Source organism: Scomber scombrus, chromosome 6 (assembly GCF_963691925.1).
Source record: "Scomber scombrus chromosome 6, fScoSco1.1, whole genome shotgun sequence".
Taxonomy (NCBI): Eukaryota; Metazoa; Chordata; class Actinopteri; order Scombriformes; family Scombridae; genus Scomber; species Scomber scombrus.
The window spans coordinates 17,210,334-17,230,452 of NC_084975.1; the positions used below are offsets into that span (position 1 = coordinate 17,210,334).

Sequence of the window (20,119 nt, forward strand, 5' to 3'; positions counted from 1 at the left end):
ATATATGGGGGTTTTGGGGGAGGGTGATGGGGCATTCATCATCAACCGTTGGCCCTGGGACTCAGGACCAGAGGCTATCAGCAAACGAAAAGATTCCTGGAGAGGCGAGCAGCAGGGCCTGTGGGGGTCTCTCTCTCTCTCTCTCTCTTTCTCCTTCTCTCTGTCTGACTCCCTCTCTCTTTATCACAGTGTTTGCACACAGTGTTCATGTGACAGCGAGCACACATCATCTGATTTAGGAAAAACTGTGGGCTGTAGCTGTAGAAATACCCCTCTGATTATTTGCTCAGTGAATGCCGTTCATTGATGTCAATAGATTTTCGATTTGAGAGACAAGAGAGAGAAAAAATGAATTCCTCATCTTTTGGGTTGAAGTCAGTTTACCAACTAGTATGAGTGATTAAAATATTACAGTAAGCCTCGCTCCTGTTTACTGTTAAACCACTTAATTTACAAATCTGATTCAGAAGGTGCACTTGTTATGCAAAATGAATTCCGTCTGTCACTGTGATGTTACAGGAACCTAATTACATCCAACTTTATACAAATCCCATCCAGTCTGCATGTGTCACTTGGTGTTTTCAGAAATGAGCAGTTATTTTATTTAAATAGAATGAAATGTGTGAATAACAGGCATGTGTGGGATTATTACTAAAAAACAATGCTACTTCAGCTAGCCCCTTTCACTGTTGTTATGAGTCATGGCCATCCTCACTGCTCAGATTGCATAAACCTTTATGTAATGGAACACTGTGGGAAAGAGGCATCGAGTGGAAGAGAAAAATGGGAAGAGAAAATCAAATATTTAGTTTTTTTCCCCCATTAAAATCAGTCATTCTCTTAAGGCACGCAGTAACTGTAATCCTAAACAATATGGACTACATGTATGTGCACAAAAATCTGTTGTCTTTCCACAGCACTTACTATTTATTTAGTAAAATCTTCCTGCTGATCATCAAACACTAGGGAAGTACTGAATATCTGGAATCTTGGTGTCTAATCTGGATCCAAAGTGTTTCCAAAGAAGTGTTGAGATCGGGTAAATTCACTGCTGCTGAGACACATTATGCATGACGTCCCTAATATACTTACACTGTGGATTCCCCCTGGAGGAAGATCTCAGTTCATCTTTGCTGTTTACCATTTCTGAGTTGCGATCTGCGCAACATCAAAAGGCTGCCATGGCACTTAACACAGCTCGCACGGTTCCTGGGAGGGTGGGGGACTGTTTCTCCCTATGGTGTTGGCATTATTATTGTTCCCTGATGAGAAGTCCATCTGATGATAGACAACCATGCAAATGGACACATGCCATTGTACCATACCAGACCTCAACACAGCACTGTAACGCTATGCAAATTCATAAACCATTGTGTGTCTAAGTGTTGCTCTTTCAGTTCACAGCAAATGATCTGACAAACCAATAAAAGATAATGAAATGGTGAAAACTGAGAATAAAGGTCACTTTGATATATCACATGTATCTTTTTCAGCAAGAGAAAAGTGTGAAAACAAGTGTTCAACCATACAGACTGCTGAATCCTGATGTTGTGCCGTGTCAAGACATCGACTTGTTAACTGACATACTGTCATAAAGAATGTTGGTGATGGGGGGCTTTTGCTCAGAGACATAGTTTGTTAAACCATTGGCATTAATATGAAGTGAGTAGTTAGCCATTAGTCTGTCAATTGCATTTTACGGATATAGCATGACATACTGTAGATTAGCTGATGAGATATTATTTCTAAGGGTCAGTAGGTTAACCTAATAGAGAAGTTTCTTGAGTCCCAATGATGCTTCATTCCTCTGAGAAATACTCAGGGACCAGTCGAGCCTGCTTTGGTTGTTTTTTTAAATGACCAAATAACCACTTTGCCTTATTTGTCCTGCAGTGTGACTATTGCACATGTGCACATTGCAGTGTCAATGTTGAAATGATATATTGTTTTGCCCTAATTGGAACTATTTGTATTCTAAAACATTTCAACCTAAATACTTCAAACCTGTTTTATTGTGATGAACAGAAACACATTTCAATTTGAAAAATGGTATTACAACTTATTTTCTTTTAGATTCTTTTATTCAAATTGCATTCTGACTCAACTTGACAGCATTTATACTCACCCGTTGTTCTGCTAGGCTCTTCCTTGAAAAACAGAAAGTCCTCCAAAATGTTTCCTTTCCATGAATAGGAAACCAAAACAATCACCTGAGCCACAATGACAATATCTGTTGATTTGTTTAATTCAATAGAAAATTGCTCACAGCAACGCAATCTATCCAGTAGCTGTGACTGAATGTCAGCGGAGAGGTACAGCTTTCAGTTTATAAGCTGCCTCTGTCCCATGTGTAACTTTATACATTTCATACACCACTGCAATTGTTTGTGGCTTCTTTTAGCAAACTATTGAGTCACAAAATAAGTTGCTTTCTGTGCTCTCTCTGAAGCTATGGCCAGGTTCACCATCCATGTTTTCTGGCGAGTGCACTCTGCTTTTTCAACCAAAAAATGATTTTGCGTTGTTACTTTAGCTTGGCTAGCTTCATCGTTCACTAGCACCGGGAGACACATGACACTCTTCTCAATAAAAACTTGGTGTCACTGTCGTCATATTTTCTCAATTGAGTTAGTTTGGGCTTAGCGTCACTTGACAATGTAGACTGACTCAAATATTTCTCCATGTTTGCCAGCTAGCTAAACTGGCTAATTAGTCAAGCTAAACAGCAACAGGAATGTTGTGCCCTGAGTGTAGTGAGTGATCCATGACAGATTGGTGTGATGTGTCCACAGGTGCTTCAGCAATGGAGCAAATGGAGCACATGCTAAATGGCTATTACTCAATTAGGGGGAGCAAAGTTATGGTTTTGCTGCCTCACTTTTTGTCTTTAAAAAAATAAACTGCATGATTAATCATGATTAATCATATTTTATTTTCAATTACGATTTTGGTTTCTAGTCAAAATCAAAATCAAATCAGCTGATCTCAATTGACCAAACTGTTGGTACTTTGATTGATTGTTAGGCTTTGTCCCTGTGCGTATTGAGAATAGCAACCCTCAGGTTTAACATTGTTTGACCAGATTATAATTATACAAATCATATTGTTATATATTGTAAGGCTACTTTATTTTTATAATTTTAAATTTCAAATTAAAGTTTGTCCTTGTTTGACCTTGATGATGACCTAGTAACCTACTACCTCCTACCATTTAGGCTACATGATGTTTTTATAAATATTATTTCAAATATGAAATAGACAGTCTTCTTATAATCATTTCCTGTGCTGAGCCACCCAATTTGAGACTGTTCTTGATGCATTCTTGGTTTTCATGGCACCTTCAATCTAAATAATATAATATAATTTAAAATTACGTATCTTCTCAAGTTTTCTCCCCCATTTTAAAAACATTACCAGGTGCTCATTGATCATATCAGAGTTTATATTGGCCCAATGCTAATAGGATTGGGAGTAATGGATATAATGTTGGCTATGTACCATAACTCCAGATTCTATAAGTATAGGTGTACTTGCTTTATTGCACAGCTTGGCTCAATTAATTTATAGCAAATTATTTTGCAGAGCCCTAGGCTATGAGACCCCACGTTGAGAACCACTGCAAACAGGTTGAAACTCTGTTGGACACTAGCTCCAATTTGTGCCTCTCATGTATTACCATTACATTTGCGTCAAAGAACTAAGCATGCAATTTTCTGACAAATACATGGCGATCTTTGAAAACCCAGAAGGTCGTTCTGAATGTTTTTCTGCAGCTCTCAAAGACTCTCTCTCTGATTGGGTCTATTTATTTTCCATAAAATCTGATGCTTAGCTCTGTTACTTGAATGTAACTGTAAAATAAGAGAGGCACCAAGCGGGGCTATTAGGACATTATGGAAACTGTACCACATGTCTATGATTTGTCAGTCGTCAAGTGCATTCATTTTTAATGAGACATAATTCATCACCCTACTCTTGCATCAAGTTATCATCATTTTCTTTGTTCATAAAAGTTTCACTAAAATATGCATCAAGGGATTTACCTTGAGAGGTAGTAGCTTTTCTACATGAAATGGATATAACTGTTAGGAGAGGGTCATCTCTTTATCCTTGAGAAACTGAGAATCCATTCATTGGCTGGGCTTGAAAACCTGACTGACGCAAATGGATCATTGGGAATAGAAGTGTCCCAGCAGTAATTATGTTACAACGCCGCTGCCGCACACTACCACAGAGGTGGGATGGGATGAGCGTGGGGTGCTTCTTTTAGTCTTGTTTTCCTTACATCTTTCCACATAGTTAACACAGTCATACTGTCTTCTCTCTCCCACTCTGTCTGACTCTGCATCCCTTTCTCTCTCGCTCTTGTTATCTTTCTGCCTCTCTTTCATACACACACCTGCTATCAAACCCAAACATACGTGAAGTGTAGTGGAAAGTTTCTGACTAACATTTATCCTACTCTGGTGAGCGAATGTCTCGTACCTCTGTTGAATGACTCTTAAAGGAAAAAGTTGGTGGCTGATCATGTCACCTATTTGTCACTGTTGTCTTCCTGGCCTCTAGATCCCTGCTGTCTGTGCCTTGAAGCTAAAGCAAAAATGTCTGTTTCATTTATTTCCTCCTATCCAGGACTCTGTGGCACTAAGTCAGTTAAAAAAGAGACATGAAATTAATGTAATGTCAATGGCGTTTTCTCATGAAACCCCAAGGCACTTAGTCAAAGTCACCTTGCATAGTCCTCTCATCCCCTGACAGTACTGTGAGAGTGAGATGGAGGATGTCTGTCTGGTAATGCTGTCAGCATATGATGTCCTTTGGTTATTGGTTGTTATATCCACTCATCGTCATTCAGATTTTGTAGATTGGATACATGTCCACTATTTATCTGAAGAGCGACTGAATAATGTGGCCTAAAGTGAAACATTTTCTCAGTGAGGACAGGTTCTTCCTGTGGGGTTTTCTTTCCTTTTGATGTCATTTTGGAGGTGATAAGTAGCTTTCTGTCTCTTGGTCCCTGTCTTACAGCACCATCCCCCAGCCCAAGCAAGGTGCTAGCAGCATGGAGGATTGTTTGAACTTGCATTGATCCAATGTGGGATTACAGCTGGGTCATTGGAGAGTTGGACTGAGCTACCAGTCATCAGGGCAGATTAACCACTCGCTGTCTGCTTGGCTGCCATTTCAGTGCAGGCTCTCACTGCCGGCTTTGTCACTGTCCTTACTGTGCAGGTCACTGTCTCCATTTGAACAATACATTTTTATATCTTAGTTGATTGTGTTAGGTTCAGACTGATTCAATATGTGGAGAAAACATTGCTTAATGAAATAAGACAAGAATGATGTTTGACGACCTGCTACGTGGCCTTAAACCTGCAACTAATCTACTAAAAAGTCTTAAATTTACAGTCTGACTATTTCAAGATTGTGGCCAACAGGGGTTTCTTTTGTGCGAACTATATGTATTTGATTTTCCTTCAACACCTTCAAGGTATTCATATCATAATCATTTTACCCCCTTCTTTAAATGTTATTTAACACTTTAAATCCTTCTTCGGTACAAGAAATGTCACCCCAAGCAATGCTTTACAGAGGAAGGGGAAGTGTTGCAGAAAGTCCATCTTTTGCAGACTGCTCCACCTCTCTCTACATTTCTCAAAGCCTCCTTTTTCACTTTTTTGTTCGCATGCCCTTGCGATAGCTCTTATTAATTATATCTCATTAGTTGCCTTGGAAACTGAGGTGAGGGAATGGATAACAGGAGTTTAAAGAAAGAAAGAAAGAAAGACGAAGAGAGAAAAAAATCACGAGAGAAAGCAAAATAAGAAAGAAAGAAAGACAGACAGGAAGAAAGAAAGAAAGAAAGACAGACAGGAAGAAAGAAAGAAAGAAAGAAAGAAAGCTGTAAAAAGCATTGGAGAAAGTGGTTGTTGAAGGATCAGCCGTGTGTCAGATTAGCATCAGGAGACATTAACACTAGTGATGCTGCTGGGGCCACAATCCTGCCTTTCACTGCTGGAGAGGGAGATAAGCACGCTCTCACAAATGGGAAGAGGGAGAGAGTGTGAGAGGGCTGGCTTGCCTCCACTCCCCTCTGGCCAACAGCCCCATTTACAGGTACAGCACCTCCTGATGAAAGCAATAACACAGAGGTGGATGTTCATTTCCTACTGCGCTGGTGTCAAGGCTCCATTGAAACAAATCGGTAAAACTGTGGATTTAGGCTGCTTCGCTTTGTGTCTTCAGTCTGCCAGAAGCTAATCATAACCAAGCCAGAGCGTTGACACTTTGAGTGTGATACACTTAAGAACGTTGTCAGGGATTATTTCACAGAATCCTCATATCAATGCACATCAGATTACTGTATGGGGCTTTTGCAAGAAATGTAGCTCTGTTATAATCATGTTGTTTCAGTGTACATTAACTTGTGTTGTGAGAGCTGTGATTCATTCTTACGTAACCAGTGGAGTGTTTGAATAACAAGGAAGGGTCCCTGCCTACTAATTGTAAAGTGAGTGTCTGAAAGCAGCGTGTGCACGTCGTCCAGCCAGTGTAATGATCCTTCCAGTAAACATAATAAGCACACAAAGTGAGGCCACAAGAGATGAACTTCTGTTGTTGTTTAGTCTCGGACTTACAGCCAGGACGGTAATAAGGGAAAGGATCAGAAGGGAAGTGTGTCCCCAAGGTGGTCCCTCCCTTTTTTCGTCCTCTCCATCTCTCCAGCTCCCATTGACTCTCCCACAGAGGACACGCACAAGTGTCCTGAATAACAGGAAGTGGAGAGGCAGGAAGTTGAGTCTTGTCTGCCCACGGCCTGTGGTAGGATACTGAAGCTAACACTGCCTTGCACAGGAAGTGCAACTGTCACGGCTATGCTCAAGACTTTGGCTGCTGTCCATCACCTTCAAAGAAGTGGAGGCATGCTTGCTGCACACAGCGGGTGCTTCTTTAACGCAAGTCAGATAGGATGAATTTTCAAATAACCTTTAATATATTAGATTTCATTTAGTTGCTTGAAGTGTAGAATGGAAAAGATTATAGTCGTGTAGATTTATTTGATTCAGTTTATTACATCACAAACTTACAGAATAACACTGGCCTCATTTTTAGTTCATTAGGTAAACCCTGTAACATAAATCTAATGTTATTTGATGTTACCTTTTTATATAGGACAACAGTTGAGGGAATAATGCCTCAACTTTGTGTGGAGTGAACACAGGCTTACGAGTAGAGGAGGGGAGGAGGATGTGCTGGATTCAGTAATTACACTGGGACTTGAGCATGTTTTATTGATTGTGAAAGGGCCAAGGCCTGTCACCAAGCCTCCCAGTGTCTCGATGGTCCGTCTTAAGGGAGGAGGAGGCAGACTGGCCCTCCTGTCACTTTACCAGTCTCACAGCAGATCAGCATGTCCCTTGTCAAAAACTACTGTAACGCTTATCTTCTTGTATAGATACAGTGTGTGCTGGGTGGTATACCGATTCAACTGGTGTACCGCTTTTAGTTTACTGTATGGTTTAAATTTTTCATATACCACCACGCCAATTCATAGCTGAAATAATTGCTGTAACTCTTTCAATGAGCAGCCAAATAGGGTAACAGAATCGCTGCAAAGAGCGCTACAGTCTGGTGGACCCCTTTCAACTGGGTAACCTTCTTACTAACGCTTATAACTTCGTAACACAACAATTAATAATAACCCACAACTAACTCTCTTTAACAGGACGAAACACAATGGCACAAAACAATTTGTGACACATAAACAATCTGTGACACTAATAATTGTCCGCTAGCAGCTAGCTGGGTAGTTCTGTTATTTAGATTAAGATTAAGACTTGGATGGATGAGACCTTGTGATAATGACGGTTTTCAAGGCAATCTTTGCCAACCTCCTACTGCTTTAAAAAATAAACATGATTTTTACACGAATCAGTTCAGAAAATTGTTTGAGTCTTAACCAAAGTAAACACAGGAATTAGCTTCCTGTAGCATTGTGGCCTCGCTCTTTTCTTCCATTTTCTTTGTGGATGTGAATCACTGTCGACAAATGCTGTAAATCCATGTGTAGTAGTTACACATCTGGGATTGCTTTCATCTGTGGGCACTTAGACTTTCTGAGTCTGATAGCAACAGGTCCAACTGCAGAAAAAGTTTTCCTCTTCAATCTTCAGGAGTGCAGTCACTGCAGGAACACCAGCAGTTTCCTCTACGTGTAGTCAGGCTCAGATAAATATGCTTCACCATACAAAGTGACTGAGAACAGTCTGTACTCCTGACAGCAGAATAAGCCACTATAAAAATTTAAAAAACAAAAACAAAACAGAACAAAACAAAACAAAACAAACCAAACAAAAAAATGTGGTAGACTGTGAAACCACCAGAATATGAAAATATACCATAATACACATTTTTGGTCATATTACCTAGCACCAGATACAGTATATGCCAAAACTGCATGTTTAACTGTAGAATGTACAGTAAGGCATGGAGTCATCATGTTAGACATGTCATATTGACTTTCTTTCAAGCTGATGTGGTTGTTCCCATGGCAACATATTTTCTGCAATTTGATTTATACGTTACACATGTTTGGTAAGCATCTTTCAGAAGTGCTGGACTGGTTTATATTGACGTGGTCCAGGTGTATCATATCAAGGTCTTTTTAAAGAGAATGAGATGATATGCTGTTGTACAACATTCCACAAACAAGGTTTAATGACCCAAACTATTATTTGCAGGATGATATATATGTGACTTATTGAGGTTGAACTTTTGCAGCAGGGTTCCTGTTTACAGTGCACAAGTTGCAGTGTTGGTCTGCTCTTGCTTATAGGCTCATTTTGTGCCCATTACTTTTGTCTTTGTATGTTACTTATTTCTCTGTCTCTCACACACACACACACACGCACACACACACACACACACACACACACACACACACAAACACACACACACACACACACACACACACACACACACACACACACACACACACACACACACACACACACACACACGCACACACAAAGAGCACATGATTTAGGCCATAAACAGTCCTGTTCTAACACTCAGGAGAAGCCAGTGTCACCTCATAAACATGTACTCTGCTAGAGTACAGACATTGTTCTCCTTTGTAATCTGACCATCTTCTGACATGTCTATCTGGGTAGTGGTGCCAACTTAAAGTTTCCCACTTAGATCTAGAGAATAAAATTTTGTTATTCAATGTACAGCAAAGTGTGTTCTGATATGATCAACCCCACAGTATTGGATTAAATGGACCCTGAAAATAAGATTTTGTCAGCAAGATGTTACAGTATAGCTTTTGACTAACTTTTGATGAATGTGGGCACTATGTTGACATCATGGCACACCTGCAGTCTGAAGGCCCTCTCAGCTTGTCATTTCATATCTTTGTAAGACAAATGTCATGACACAATCTATTATGCCTCTAGACTTGAACTGTCGTGCTGTGACAGCTCCTCTGTATAAAAACAGGAAAGGATGTGTGCATGCATGCGTATGTGTGAGAGTGTCTCAATTCTTTCTGATCTACAGTTTTACTGGACTTTGATAAAATGAGCAAGGCTGCAGTGTTTTAGAGGAGCAGACAGTTATTGTAGGTATGGCAGACTGTTTACACTTGTGGGGCTGCAACTAACAATTATTTTCATTATTGAATAATCTGCTGATTATTTTCTCAACTAACGATTAATTACTTGGTCTATAAAATACCAGAAAATAGTGAAAAATGTGTTTTTTTAATGTCTAGGAGTCTTAAATTATGACTAAAACGATAATTTGATTATCAAAATAGTTGTAAATTAATTTTCTGTGGATGCAGCGCTATGTTTATGTTACACTGATAAACATGCACACATTCACGTAAGCACACTTTCCAAGAACAGAATTTGTTGTGGTCTGTTAAGACTAGCCTTAACAGATTATTACAGATTACTCCAACTCAGACCAGCTCTCAACACCAAATTCCCTTATAGGTTAACGGATAAAAAAATAGAATGCGGTAAACTAGCATGTAGATAACAAATAAAGCTATGATATGACCACAAACACATATATAATAGCTTCACCAATACAGATCGCATACTATATAAAAAACAGACTGAGAAATTACTATCTCATTATACAAATATAACACAGTGGCCTGCTGTCTTTCCGGTTCATCATTTGCTGATTTAGCGACAAGCTTTGATGTGTAAAACAGAAAGTCTGTTTTAAATTTTGTTTTGAAATCTGAGGGAGGTAATCTTTTTTACCTGAAATGTACAAAACAAGATCACTGGAGAAATTTAAAATTTCCGTTATATAAAGCCATACTCTTTATACTTTTCTGAATAACAATGCATACACTCATTCAACAATAACCACGTATGACCTACTACAATGTGGTATGATGAATGTGTGGTGGTAGATCTGGACGATATGACAACAAACTATGATCACAATAATTTTAATAATTATCTTTATGACACAAATGACACAAGTGTTAGTGGGTAACTAGCTTTTCGTTGCCGCTTTGTTTATTAGCTCCGAGCTTAGCATAGCTTAGTAGTTAGCTTTTGCAGTCAAAGCAGCCTTGTTAAAAGGATAGTGTATGATGGCTGTTCCATAGTTACAGACAGGATGTCTCTACTAGAGAAATGTGTCTGTGAGTTAGAGCAACTTTTTTTGATCAGCTTTTCACTGATCAGCTTGCTGTGGCGTTGTTGAGCAGAGGAGAGGCCGACTTTGAATCTTGTGTTTACATACACCAACTGACAAATTCTGCATTTAAGACGAAACACTGATTTTTAACAGTGAATTCACTGAATAAGTTGATATAGCTATACCAATAAAATGTAGGTCTATAGATAAGTAATTATCCCTTTTTGTAAATGACACAAAAATACTACTCTCAGGGTGGAGGAGCTGAACTTCACTCACTTCCCTCTAATTCAAACACTGCTCTGTCAGTTTGTGTGTTAAATGGTGAATGAACAAGAACATCGTCATTCTCTCTGGCCTGTTGTGATGTGGTTTGGGGAAATTCTTTGCGGGGGTTCAGGCGGTTACTTTCCTGGCCCCGACAGCCATGCGTGGGTAGTTAGTGAGGTGATCTCAGTCAAGTTTGCCTACAGTGGAGCCCCATTTCAGACAGCCAGACACCATAATGCCAGTCCATCTGTAACCCATAATGATTGTGTGCCACTGGAACTGGTCATTTTCGTTTTCACTGTCAATTCGGCCTCTGGCTTCCTCACCTCACAACTGCTGACTGCATCTAATGACCTGAGTTGTTAACCTTTCTACATTTGTACTCATAGGGGAAATGTAGTTGTTTAGACACTTTCTATTTGCTGGGTGTAAGTGATGGATGTGCCTCCGGGGAGGGGGCTATATCTCTTCTTGCAGAGAAGCAGAGACAGGACAGAGTTAGATGTTCCCCTGGGAACAGTGTGGTCTGAACCACTGGCCAGGTTACAAGCTCATGTGGGAATATAACCCCCACCCTTCTAAGCCCTCACCACCCCCCACCCGGCTTCTCCTCTAGCCCAGGAGATTTCAACTACTGTCAACCACAGACTGGGTGCCCTCTTAATCATCTTAAGAGCAAAGCTGGCATCAGGGTGGGTCAGTTCAGGAAGGGCAAAAAAATGTTGATGCTCTGTTAGTGTAAGAAAAGGACTGCAGATAAACTTTCTCTATTAAGGTGGATGTAGATTTATAAGGCTCACAGCATAGCGATTAGGTGAATCTAGTTTCATTACTCAAAATATTAGCTGCAAACATAGTCTTTAATTATTATTTTGATTATTTAGATCATTTTGGTCAATGTGTGATACCAGCTCTTTTTGCTATTGTCTGAAGTAATGCATTAATTATGTATAGTTCTAATATGATAGCTGCTGCCCTGTAAGTGTGAAGCTGTTGCTCAGTGACTTCGGCTGTGGTTCAAAAGCAACAGCAGTGAAGATAAGGGAACAACATGTGGGTCTCATACTCTGAATGTGTTTGAGAACAGAACACAGAGCTCTCTGGTGCTTTGAAGTGCTTAAGGAGACATTGTTGAGTGTCAAGTTAACTTTCTGTTTTCTCCCGCTCTGTCTCTGTCTTTCTCTTTTTGTCCTTTTGCAGATTGTGCTGTGGTCTGCTGAAGAGCGGAGAGTGGATTGAGAAGAGTAAAAGAGTGTATATTAGAAAAGAGAGACTGTTGCACAATGTGCTAGGAGAGCGGCGGGAGACAGTGTGTTGTTTTTCTGATATTGTCGAAGTGTCGGAGAGACGGGAAAGGACGCAGCAATGGGGCGGAAGAAGATACAGATCACCAGGATCATGGATGAGAGGAACAGACAGGTGAGTGCAAGAATTTGATTTTGTACGCCGACAAGAAAAAATTACTTTTTTAACTGTCCGGTGTTGAGTAGTCATATCAGTGTACAAAATGTTATATGTCGTGAAAGACATATTTATTGTCTTATTTCACAAGATCTTATTGTGTCTTTCTTTTGTGTCTGTTTGAAAAAAGTCTGCTCTGTACCTGTCTGAAGGTTACAGTCTCCCTCCATTTCACTTCCTGTCTTGGACCAGAGTTCAGCAGCTGTCATGGTGTGCCTGGATCTAAACAGACATACCTCCCTCCCCAAAGTCCCAGCCAGCTGAACAGGGACCATGACATTTCTTTGTCAGTGCAGTCGTATTTACAGACATGATTCCCCTGCCACCCTGCAATTTCAGCCAGAGAAGTTGATGAGGCAGCAGGAGCACTGGGCTGCAGCGGGGGCCTCATGGCGTGGGAGTGAACCGAGGGTAGCGTGGAGCATAGCGGGATGGCTGTGGCCTCCCCACACTGTTGGGCTTGTCCTCTGGCCTGGCAGTATGGCTGGGCCCCTTCGCTGTATCCCTATGTGTTTGCAGCTGTTTGGTAGTAATTAGGAGCAGCCACTGCACCACAGAACCCTCTCATTTGCAGGGTGGGTCAGCAGGACACACAGCACCCTTCTCTGCCTTGGCTACACTGGTCTTGTCTAGCCACAGAGAAGCAGAGAGCTGGAATTCACTCTGTCTGCTCACATTAAATATAAACTCCTAAACAGCAAAACACTGTACAAAACAGCCTGGGTCTGTTTGAAACAAGAATAACAGGCTTGGATATCTATAGCAGGGAGGCTGGGTCCATTTCTTTTTTAGCTATACTCCATTTGATTTAAGAGCTAAGTTGAAGAACGGTGATTTCAGTTTTTGACAAATTATACTAATTAATGAAGATGAAGTTTCGCTTGGGCAAAATAGAACGCATCTTGTTAATGCCCCCTCAAAATATAATTTGCATTCCTTCACAGGTGGAAAAAACTTTTTGCTGTGAACACAAAAATGTAATGGAGGTAGAGCTTTCTCTCCTATAACATGATAGCTCACCGCACTAGCCAGTCGGTACTCCGACCATGTTTGTGTCTGTTACTGTGAGGCTAGCAGTTCAGCCAAGTGCGAAACAAAAATTCACACTGTGGGCCAATTATCAGTGTAACACCTGGCTCTGGGTTGGATCCAAACAGGAGGGCAGGGGAGGAATAACTCCTGGCTCATTTCTAGTATCTACACTGTATGCAATGACCTGTGACGGCAGGGAAAAAAAGGAAATAGAAGAAATTACATGAAAACAGGTTGTCAAATGATTGCTAGGTGAGCAAGTTAACCCCTCAGATGGTCCATTCTTTTTAGTTCGTATATGAAAAGAGTGACATTTTTCCCTACTGTTGTTAGTGGAGCTGCAGAGAGAGACGTTGCCTACTATTAAAGTGTTGCCCAAAGTCTAGTGTTTGCATCAGATTTTAAATGTCTCACAGTGTAATTTGTGAGAAAGTTTATCAGCAGAGCACAGGCACTTCAGCATGCATTTAGTTGGTTTTAGCTGGCTCAGCAGAGACTCTGCTACGACAATAGACTGCTGTGCTAAAATAAAGCTATGCTGTAAAGTGATGTATGCGTGTGTGTGTTTCTCTTTTTTTTCATGGGCCATGAAGCACACAGTGCCATCTCCCTGGGGCATGCTCGTAACCAGAGGGGAATAGCCATTAGCATATGGTCCCCATTGTCGGGAGACAATTTGAATCTTTATCTTTGTTGCTCTGCTGCTAGCTATCCATACTCATAGCATTAAAATGAAAGAAGTCATTAAGTGGGCTAATTAGATAGTATTGCTGTACACGATGTTGTATGAGGACAGTGGGGACTCCTTGCATTATCAATGCAAGTGCTTTGGGAGGGCTGTTCACCTTTCAGGATTTATGACACAGTGTGGCACAGGCTGAGAAGGTCTGTTATTGCTATCAGGAACTTTGAGAGCAGAGTTGCGACAGGCTGTGAGTTCAGCTAATATTTTTTTTTCCTTCAAGCCATTACCAATAGTTAGATATGTTAATAATCACAACACAATCTACAATTCAAATAAAGAAGTGTATTGTACAAAAATGACAATTAAGATAAAAAATGATGGGTTTATACAGTGCCTTGTGCGCACACAAAAGTATGCATCTCTGCTGCAAGGTGTACGAAACAAGAATGCAGCAGAGGTCCTTTCATGCATACTGTAAGATGGTAAAGAGCCAGTTCCTGTGCCATGCCTTGCATAAATGATGGTCCTACAACACAACAGCAGAGTCATCAGCCAGACTTCACATGCTGATTGCAAATGAATGCTAGATAATAAACAGACAACAGCACCTCTCTGGATGATTCACCTCATTTATAGTATTCACAGCAATTATTACCTTTTGAGACAGATGCACATATCACACACAGACTCAAACACATTTACATTTTTCATAATCTCTATGTCCTTCTTACTTACAGTATGCAAAGTACAATGTCTTACCAGTGGATCTCTGAAATGTGGCCTTCAAAAAGAAGAGTATGAGGCATCGACTCAAATAATAACTGCACAGCCAGTGGCCCCCTATGAACATTTTCAGGGTCTTTTGCCGACGTCTCAGAGTCGAGCTCATTTGCTGTTATGATTTGTGTGGATCTACAGGAGATATGAAGGTGGTAGACATTTGTCTTGTAAGTTAATGCAGGGAAGAGGCTGATGTAACCTAGTGAGCATTGTATAGTGACGTCCTCTGGATGCCATTAAGCAGGCTCACTGGGGGTAATTGCCCAAGTCATTAAAAGTTTGATGATTTTGCTGCTGGGTGGAGGGTTGCCTGCCCTTGCTGTGGTTCATTTTGGATTTTGCTCTGGCACGTCAGATGCCTGTAGGCACAGAGCAGCTCTCTGTCTCTCTCTTTCTATCCAGAACATACCTCCCCTTTTTCAGCCTTCACCTATTCCTGAAGTTCTGAGCGGTCATCTTTATATTTTGATAGGTAAAAAGATTGTTGATAGACAATGGATGGAAAAGAAAAACTCTGTTAAATGTATATTATCATTGTTCAAGATAATTATGTAGTTTCCATAAAACTACGACGAAGCAACAGAACATGAAGTCGGAGAAGATGATGGTGATTGTATTTGTTGCAGTTGGGTATCGTAAAGAGGTTATGTCTTGTGATGTTTCATTGAACTGCTGGTGCTTTTAGATGATGGAAAATTATTTATTATTTTACAGATGCAGTGCACTGTCTCTTGTGACAATTTCAGTTATCTATAAGTTGAACAAGCTTTGTATTTAAGCTGAATCATTCTTGTTATTGATTAGAGCTGTTTTAGGAACCTACTTACGTTTTGTTAACTACCATGTCATCCTCTCTACTAAACAGGATCAGTCACGGCTATTGTAGGTTTCAAGGTCAATCCCACCCAGTGGACGAGGCCTTTGTGCCCTCACTTGTCTACATGGGGATCCTGGGGCTGTCCTGTCTCCCAGGGAGAGCTGATCCAGCCAGACAGTCGCAGTGGCCCTGGCCTGTCTCCCAGGCCCCCACACTCTGGTGCTGCATAGCCAGGGCAGCAGCCACAGGGTCCGGGTCACTCTGCCAGCTGGTGCCAGACCTCTCTGTCTCTCAAGCCCATTCTCAAGTCTGCCATGGGGGCTGTCAGAGGTGACATGAGATTCTAATAAGGCCGCTAGCTCCTCACCCCTCTGAAGGTGTTAGTGACTCAGGCATCTCCTGCCATGCCTCAGTCACAGCTGCAGTCACAGTCCCAGATGTCTTGTTTGTCATCTTTGCACCTCTGCCTGAGGACAGACATTGATAGACCTTTTGATTGACACATCAACTCTGTGTGGTTGTGTGTGTTGGGTTTATTATAGCATATGTTATTATATACAATACAATTTTCAATGGCAGGGTGTGTCTAGAGGAGGATGAAGACAATAAAACACAAATTGAATATAGCAGTAAAAGCATGGGTGACAGGCATAAAGGCTATAGATTTTAAATGCATTTTCTTAGGACACACTGCAATTTTGCATATAGATAGATGACCCAACACTGTCGAGTGTAGATGAATAACATGAATTTCTCTGCTGTGGTACAACATATTGATTTAAACTGATATGATAGGTATGTCTCTTTACAGAAACACCTTGCAGTTTATAATAAATTTGTGTTAGATTGTAAACACATCAAACTCACACTCAAAGTGTAAAAAAAAAGCTTATAAGAAATGAATTTCCAAGCTCAATTAAAGCACAGTAAAAACAGGTTATGGTGGTGGAGCACTTGGAAATAGTTGGGAATGCAGGTGAGAGTTGTGAGCAGAATTAACAGCTCATCTTGACATTGTGAGAGCATCTTAAAAGGTCAGGGTTTTCAGCCTGGCACAGTCCAAATGAAATGCTATTACAGTCACAGATCTGTCTGGTATTGTGTGGGTGTTTATAATGACCTTATCAAAGGCATAGAAAGTTGGAATCACTCCAGTTTATTGGAAGTTTAAATGTGGCCTCCCTATCTTTCATTTGATGTCTCCGAACAGCTGTAAGATACACTGGTACAGTATGTAGTACAGCAAAGCTTTACAGTACAGCTGAGGCTAATCCTGTCATTCAATTACATAAATAAGTCAGGGTGCTACGCTACATGTGTACCACATCTTACTATAGGATCGACCACATCGACTGTCTGACTTGTGGGTGTCTTTGACTTGGTGAACCATAGGAAAGCTCTGCCAGTGAACCTCCCACTTGACCTCAAGGATGTCTGTGGTTTTCCACTGTTTTACCAGTCACCCCAAAAAAGATGGGGGTGGATGTAGGTTATATATGAATGTGTTGGTTCTTTTTGCTCTGAGCTATTTTGTGTTGTGGTTATCCAATGAAGCTGCACTTCTTAGAAATTATAACAATCGGGACAAGATAGGATACAAAATACCCCACTTCTTTCTCTATTAAAGGAAAATTTGTAACTACAGATGAGTAATGTGGTCGTCACCTTTAACGGCAGTGTGAGCAGCAGCTAGCTTTTGTAGAGGTTCTGTGTCTGTGGCTGGGGCAAGGACCAAGTCTTGATGCTGCTGCTGAGGTTGAAATGAAACGGTGCCTGGGTCAGCAGCCCTGCACTCAGCACTCTGCCACGCATCCAGGTGGAACAAAGTCCTCACTCAGCGTCTCATCCTGGGCTTCCTGCTGAAAGGTGACATCTCCCTGGCTTAACAGCCACATTCATCTGCTAAAGAGCGTACAATTTGTTAATCATTTTCACCACACGACAGGCCCTACATTCTGGTTGATTAAGCAAACAAACAAATCTGCAAGCAGGCAAATGAGCGAGAGGGCGGCTGTGGTGTTAAGTCAGAGGAGACTAGTATCAGCTGGTTAAAACTGCAGGTGCTGTAACTTGGTACAAACAGTCCAGAGATTGGTCATAGCATATCCCCTTGTCTGCATCCATGTTGCTACTCACCTCGGGCAAATCATCAGAATGACATGAAAACCACACAGTGCTTTTTCTGTTCAGCCACACTTGCTCAAAGGCTTTATGTGACTTCGATTTGCAAGAAAACATGTTATTTGATTCAGCTTCTTCTGTATTTAAACCTTGTCATTTCAAGATATGTCATTTTAGACTTTGGTTTGTCATATGAGCTTGAGTAACATCGATGCATTGAATAGAAAATTACACAAGGACAGGTTCCTCCATGTCTACAGCAGGAATAATGGTCCTGTATAATTACCTGTAATGTGGAAGATTTGAAATTCATTTATCACAGTTGGAGTGACCCCACTGCCTGAGTGGTTACACAGACACTATGCAACACATAGGATTATACTGCATTATACCAGTTAAAATGAGGGTATAGCCGCAAGCTGTGACCAATTAAAGTTGAACAAAGCCAGCTCATCTGCTCAACTCCTCTCTTAGTAGGTCAGTGAAACTGATGGAGAATACAGACACATGCACTCCTCCGCGCTCTGAGCACAGCTTTTACTAGCACATTCACAAGGCATGTAGTATGATACACATTAACAGAAAAGACACATGCACTGAAGACAAGCATACATTTGCAGCCAAATTTTAAACTGTTTTCCAAAAACAATTAGAAAATTAGAAAATCAAAGGAAAAAACATCTTCCCTCTTTGTGCATGATGTTTTTGGTTTAAGAAATGAGTGTAGCATACTGTAAAGAGATGGTGTAACATAATGACATGTGTGTATGGGTCTGAAGCGACCACAGAGACAGAGCTGCAGAGATACAGGACATAAAGTCACTTTGCAGAGAGGGTTGCATTACCATTGGAGTGATGTATGACCTGAAGTCCCATCTGAGAGCTCATGTTACAAGGCTTATGCTGCACTACAGAGATAGCTTTCCGTATATGGAGTCAGGGGCTACAGTAATGTATGGACCCCTATTGTTGCCAAAGCTCTGACTCAGCTCGCTGACTCGTGCCTCTAACCCTGACCTCTGGCCTGATAACTAGACGTTTCAGACATGCACTATGTTATTGCAGTGATTTTTAAAGGAGGAGTGATGTTTTTATCTGTCACCTTGGTTACAGTAACATTGTTGGAACACAATGAGACTGTTAATACAGTATTCTCCTGGTTTAACCTGCACTTTACACACTCAGATAAGTAATTTGTTTTTGAGTAGCACAGATTTTAAACCTGAGCAGAAATCTTTATCCATACATTTGATATAAACATTTTACAAAAAAAGTAAATTTCCTGCATGAGCATCTCTACAGTATAATTGAGCTCATAGGACTCGGTTTTACAATCCCGTAATATAATCCACAAGCATTCCTTGAGTCAGGTTTACGGAAAGTGCTTCACAGGGGTCATCGGATGGACACTCTCTTTCCTTGGTGTTTTATTGAAAGGCCCATACAGCACCAGAACGTGAAGAGGATCAGTTGAATCTGGTTTCTTCTGTCAATGATTCAGTCTTGTTTATGTGGACTGTAAATCATAACCAGCAGCAATAGAACCTCAGGAGAATCAGTCGAGACCAGGTTTCGTCTGTCAATGATTCAGTCCTGTTTATATGAACTGGAAATCATAACCAGTGGCAACAGAACTTCAGAAGGATCAGTTGAGTCCTGTTTATGCGGACTGTAAATCATAACCATCAGTGGATGTAGAGATAGAAGCTTCACTGAGGTCATCAGGTGGGCATCTTCCTTCAGAGGATGGTGACACTGACGTCCCAGGTTCGCCCCCCCCTCCCCCCCACAGCTTTTTATCCCTCCTGATGGCTTATGGATATCTTGCCACCCAGTTCTTGTTGGGTTTTTTTCAGCTAGAGCCAGTTGTTGCTTCATTCGGCAGCCTCTGCCAGTGACTTGATAGCCTGTTATATGGCCTGTCTTTGGACTCCAACCCATTTCAGCACCCTGCCGGCTGACATGGCCAGAGAACCTCTACAGCTGACCTCCACAGGGAGCACCTTCATTTGCTAGATTGGGGTACTTCGTTGTTTTGTGTTTGTATACTTCACCAGCTGCATCCTCCCATGGCACTATTGCTTTCACAATGAACAGGGCCTTTTTATGAGGCTGACCGCCGGATCAGATCCGGCCTGTGATCAGCCTTCATCTTCCAGTCCCCGGCTGTATCCAGTAAGCTTGATTCTTTTTTGCAGTTGACCTCTTTAGTGCATTTCCTTCTGCTTCAAAGGCCGTGGTGTTTGAGAAGCCAGGAGTTGCGGAAGAGAGGGCATTCTTGTTAG

At 41.1% G+C, this 20,119-nt stretch overlaps 1 protein-coding gene across 6 annotated transcripts in view; it reads left to right on the top strand.

Annotated features, from left to right (window-relative positions):
• mef2aa (myocyte enhancer factor 2aa) overlaps positions 1-20,119 on the top strand; it is a 61,891-nt gene that overhangs the window by 6,764 nt on the left and 35,008 nt on the right. For all 6 annotated transcript variants that reach the window (XM_062420213.1, XM_062420217.1, XM_062420214.1 and 3 more), the window contains one exon: positions 12,139-12,357. In XM_062420213.1, the coding sequence (XP_062276197.1) occupies positions 12,304-12,357 (54 nt within the window). In that variant the 5' untranslated portion in view covers positions 12,139-12,303. The remainder of the gene's footprint in view (positions 1-12,138; positions 12,358-20,119) is intronic.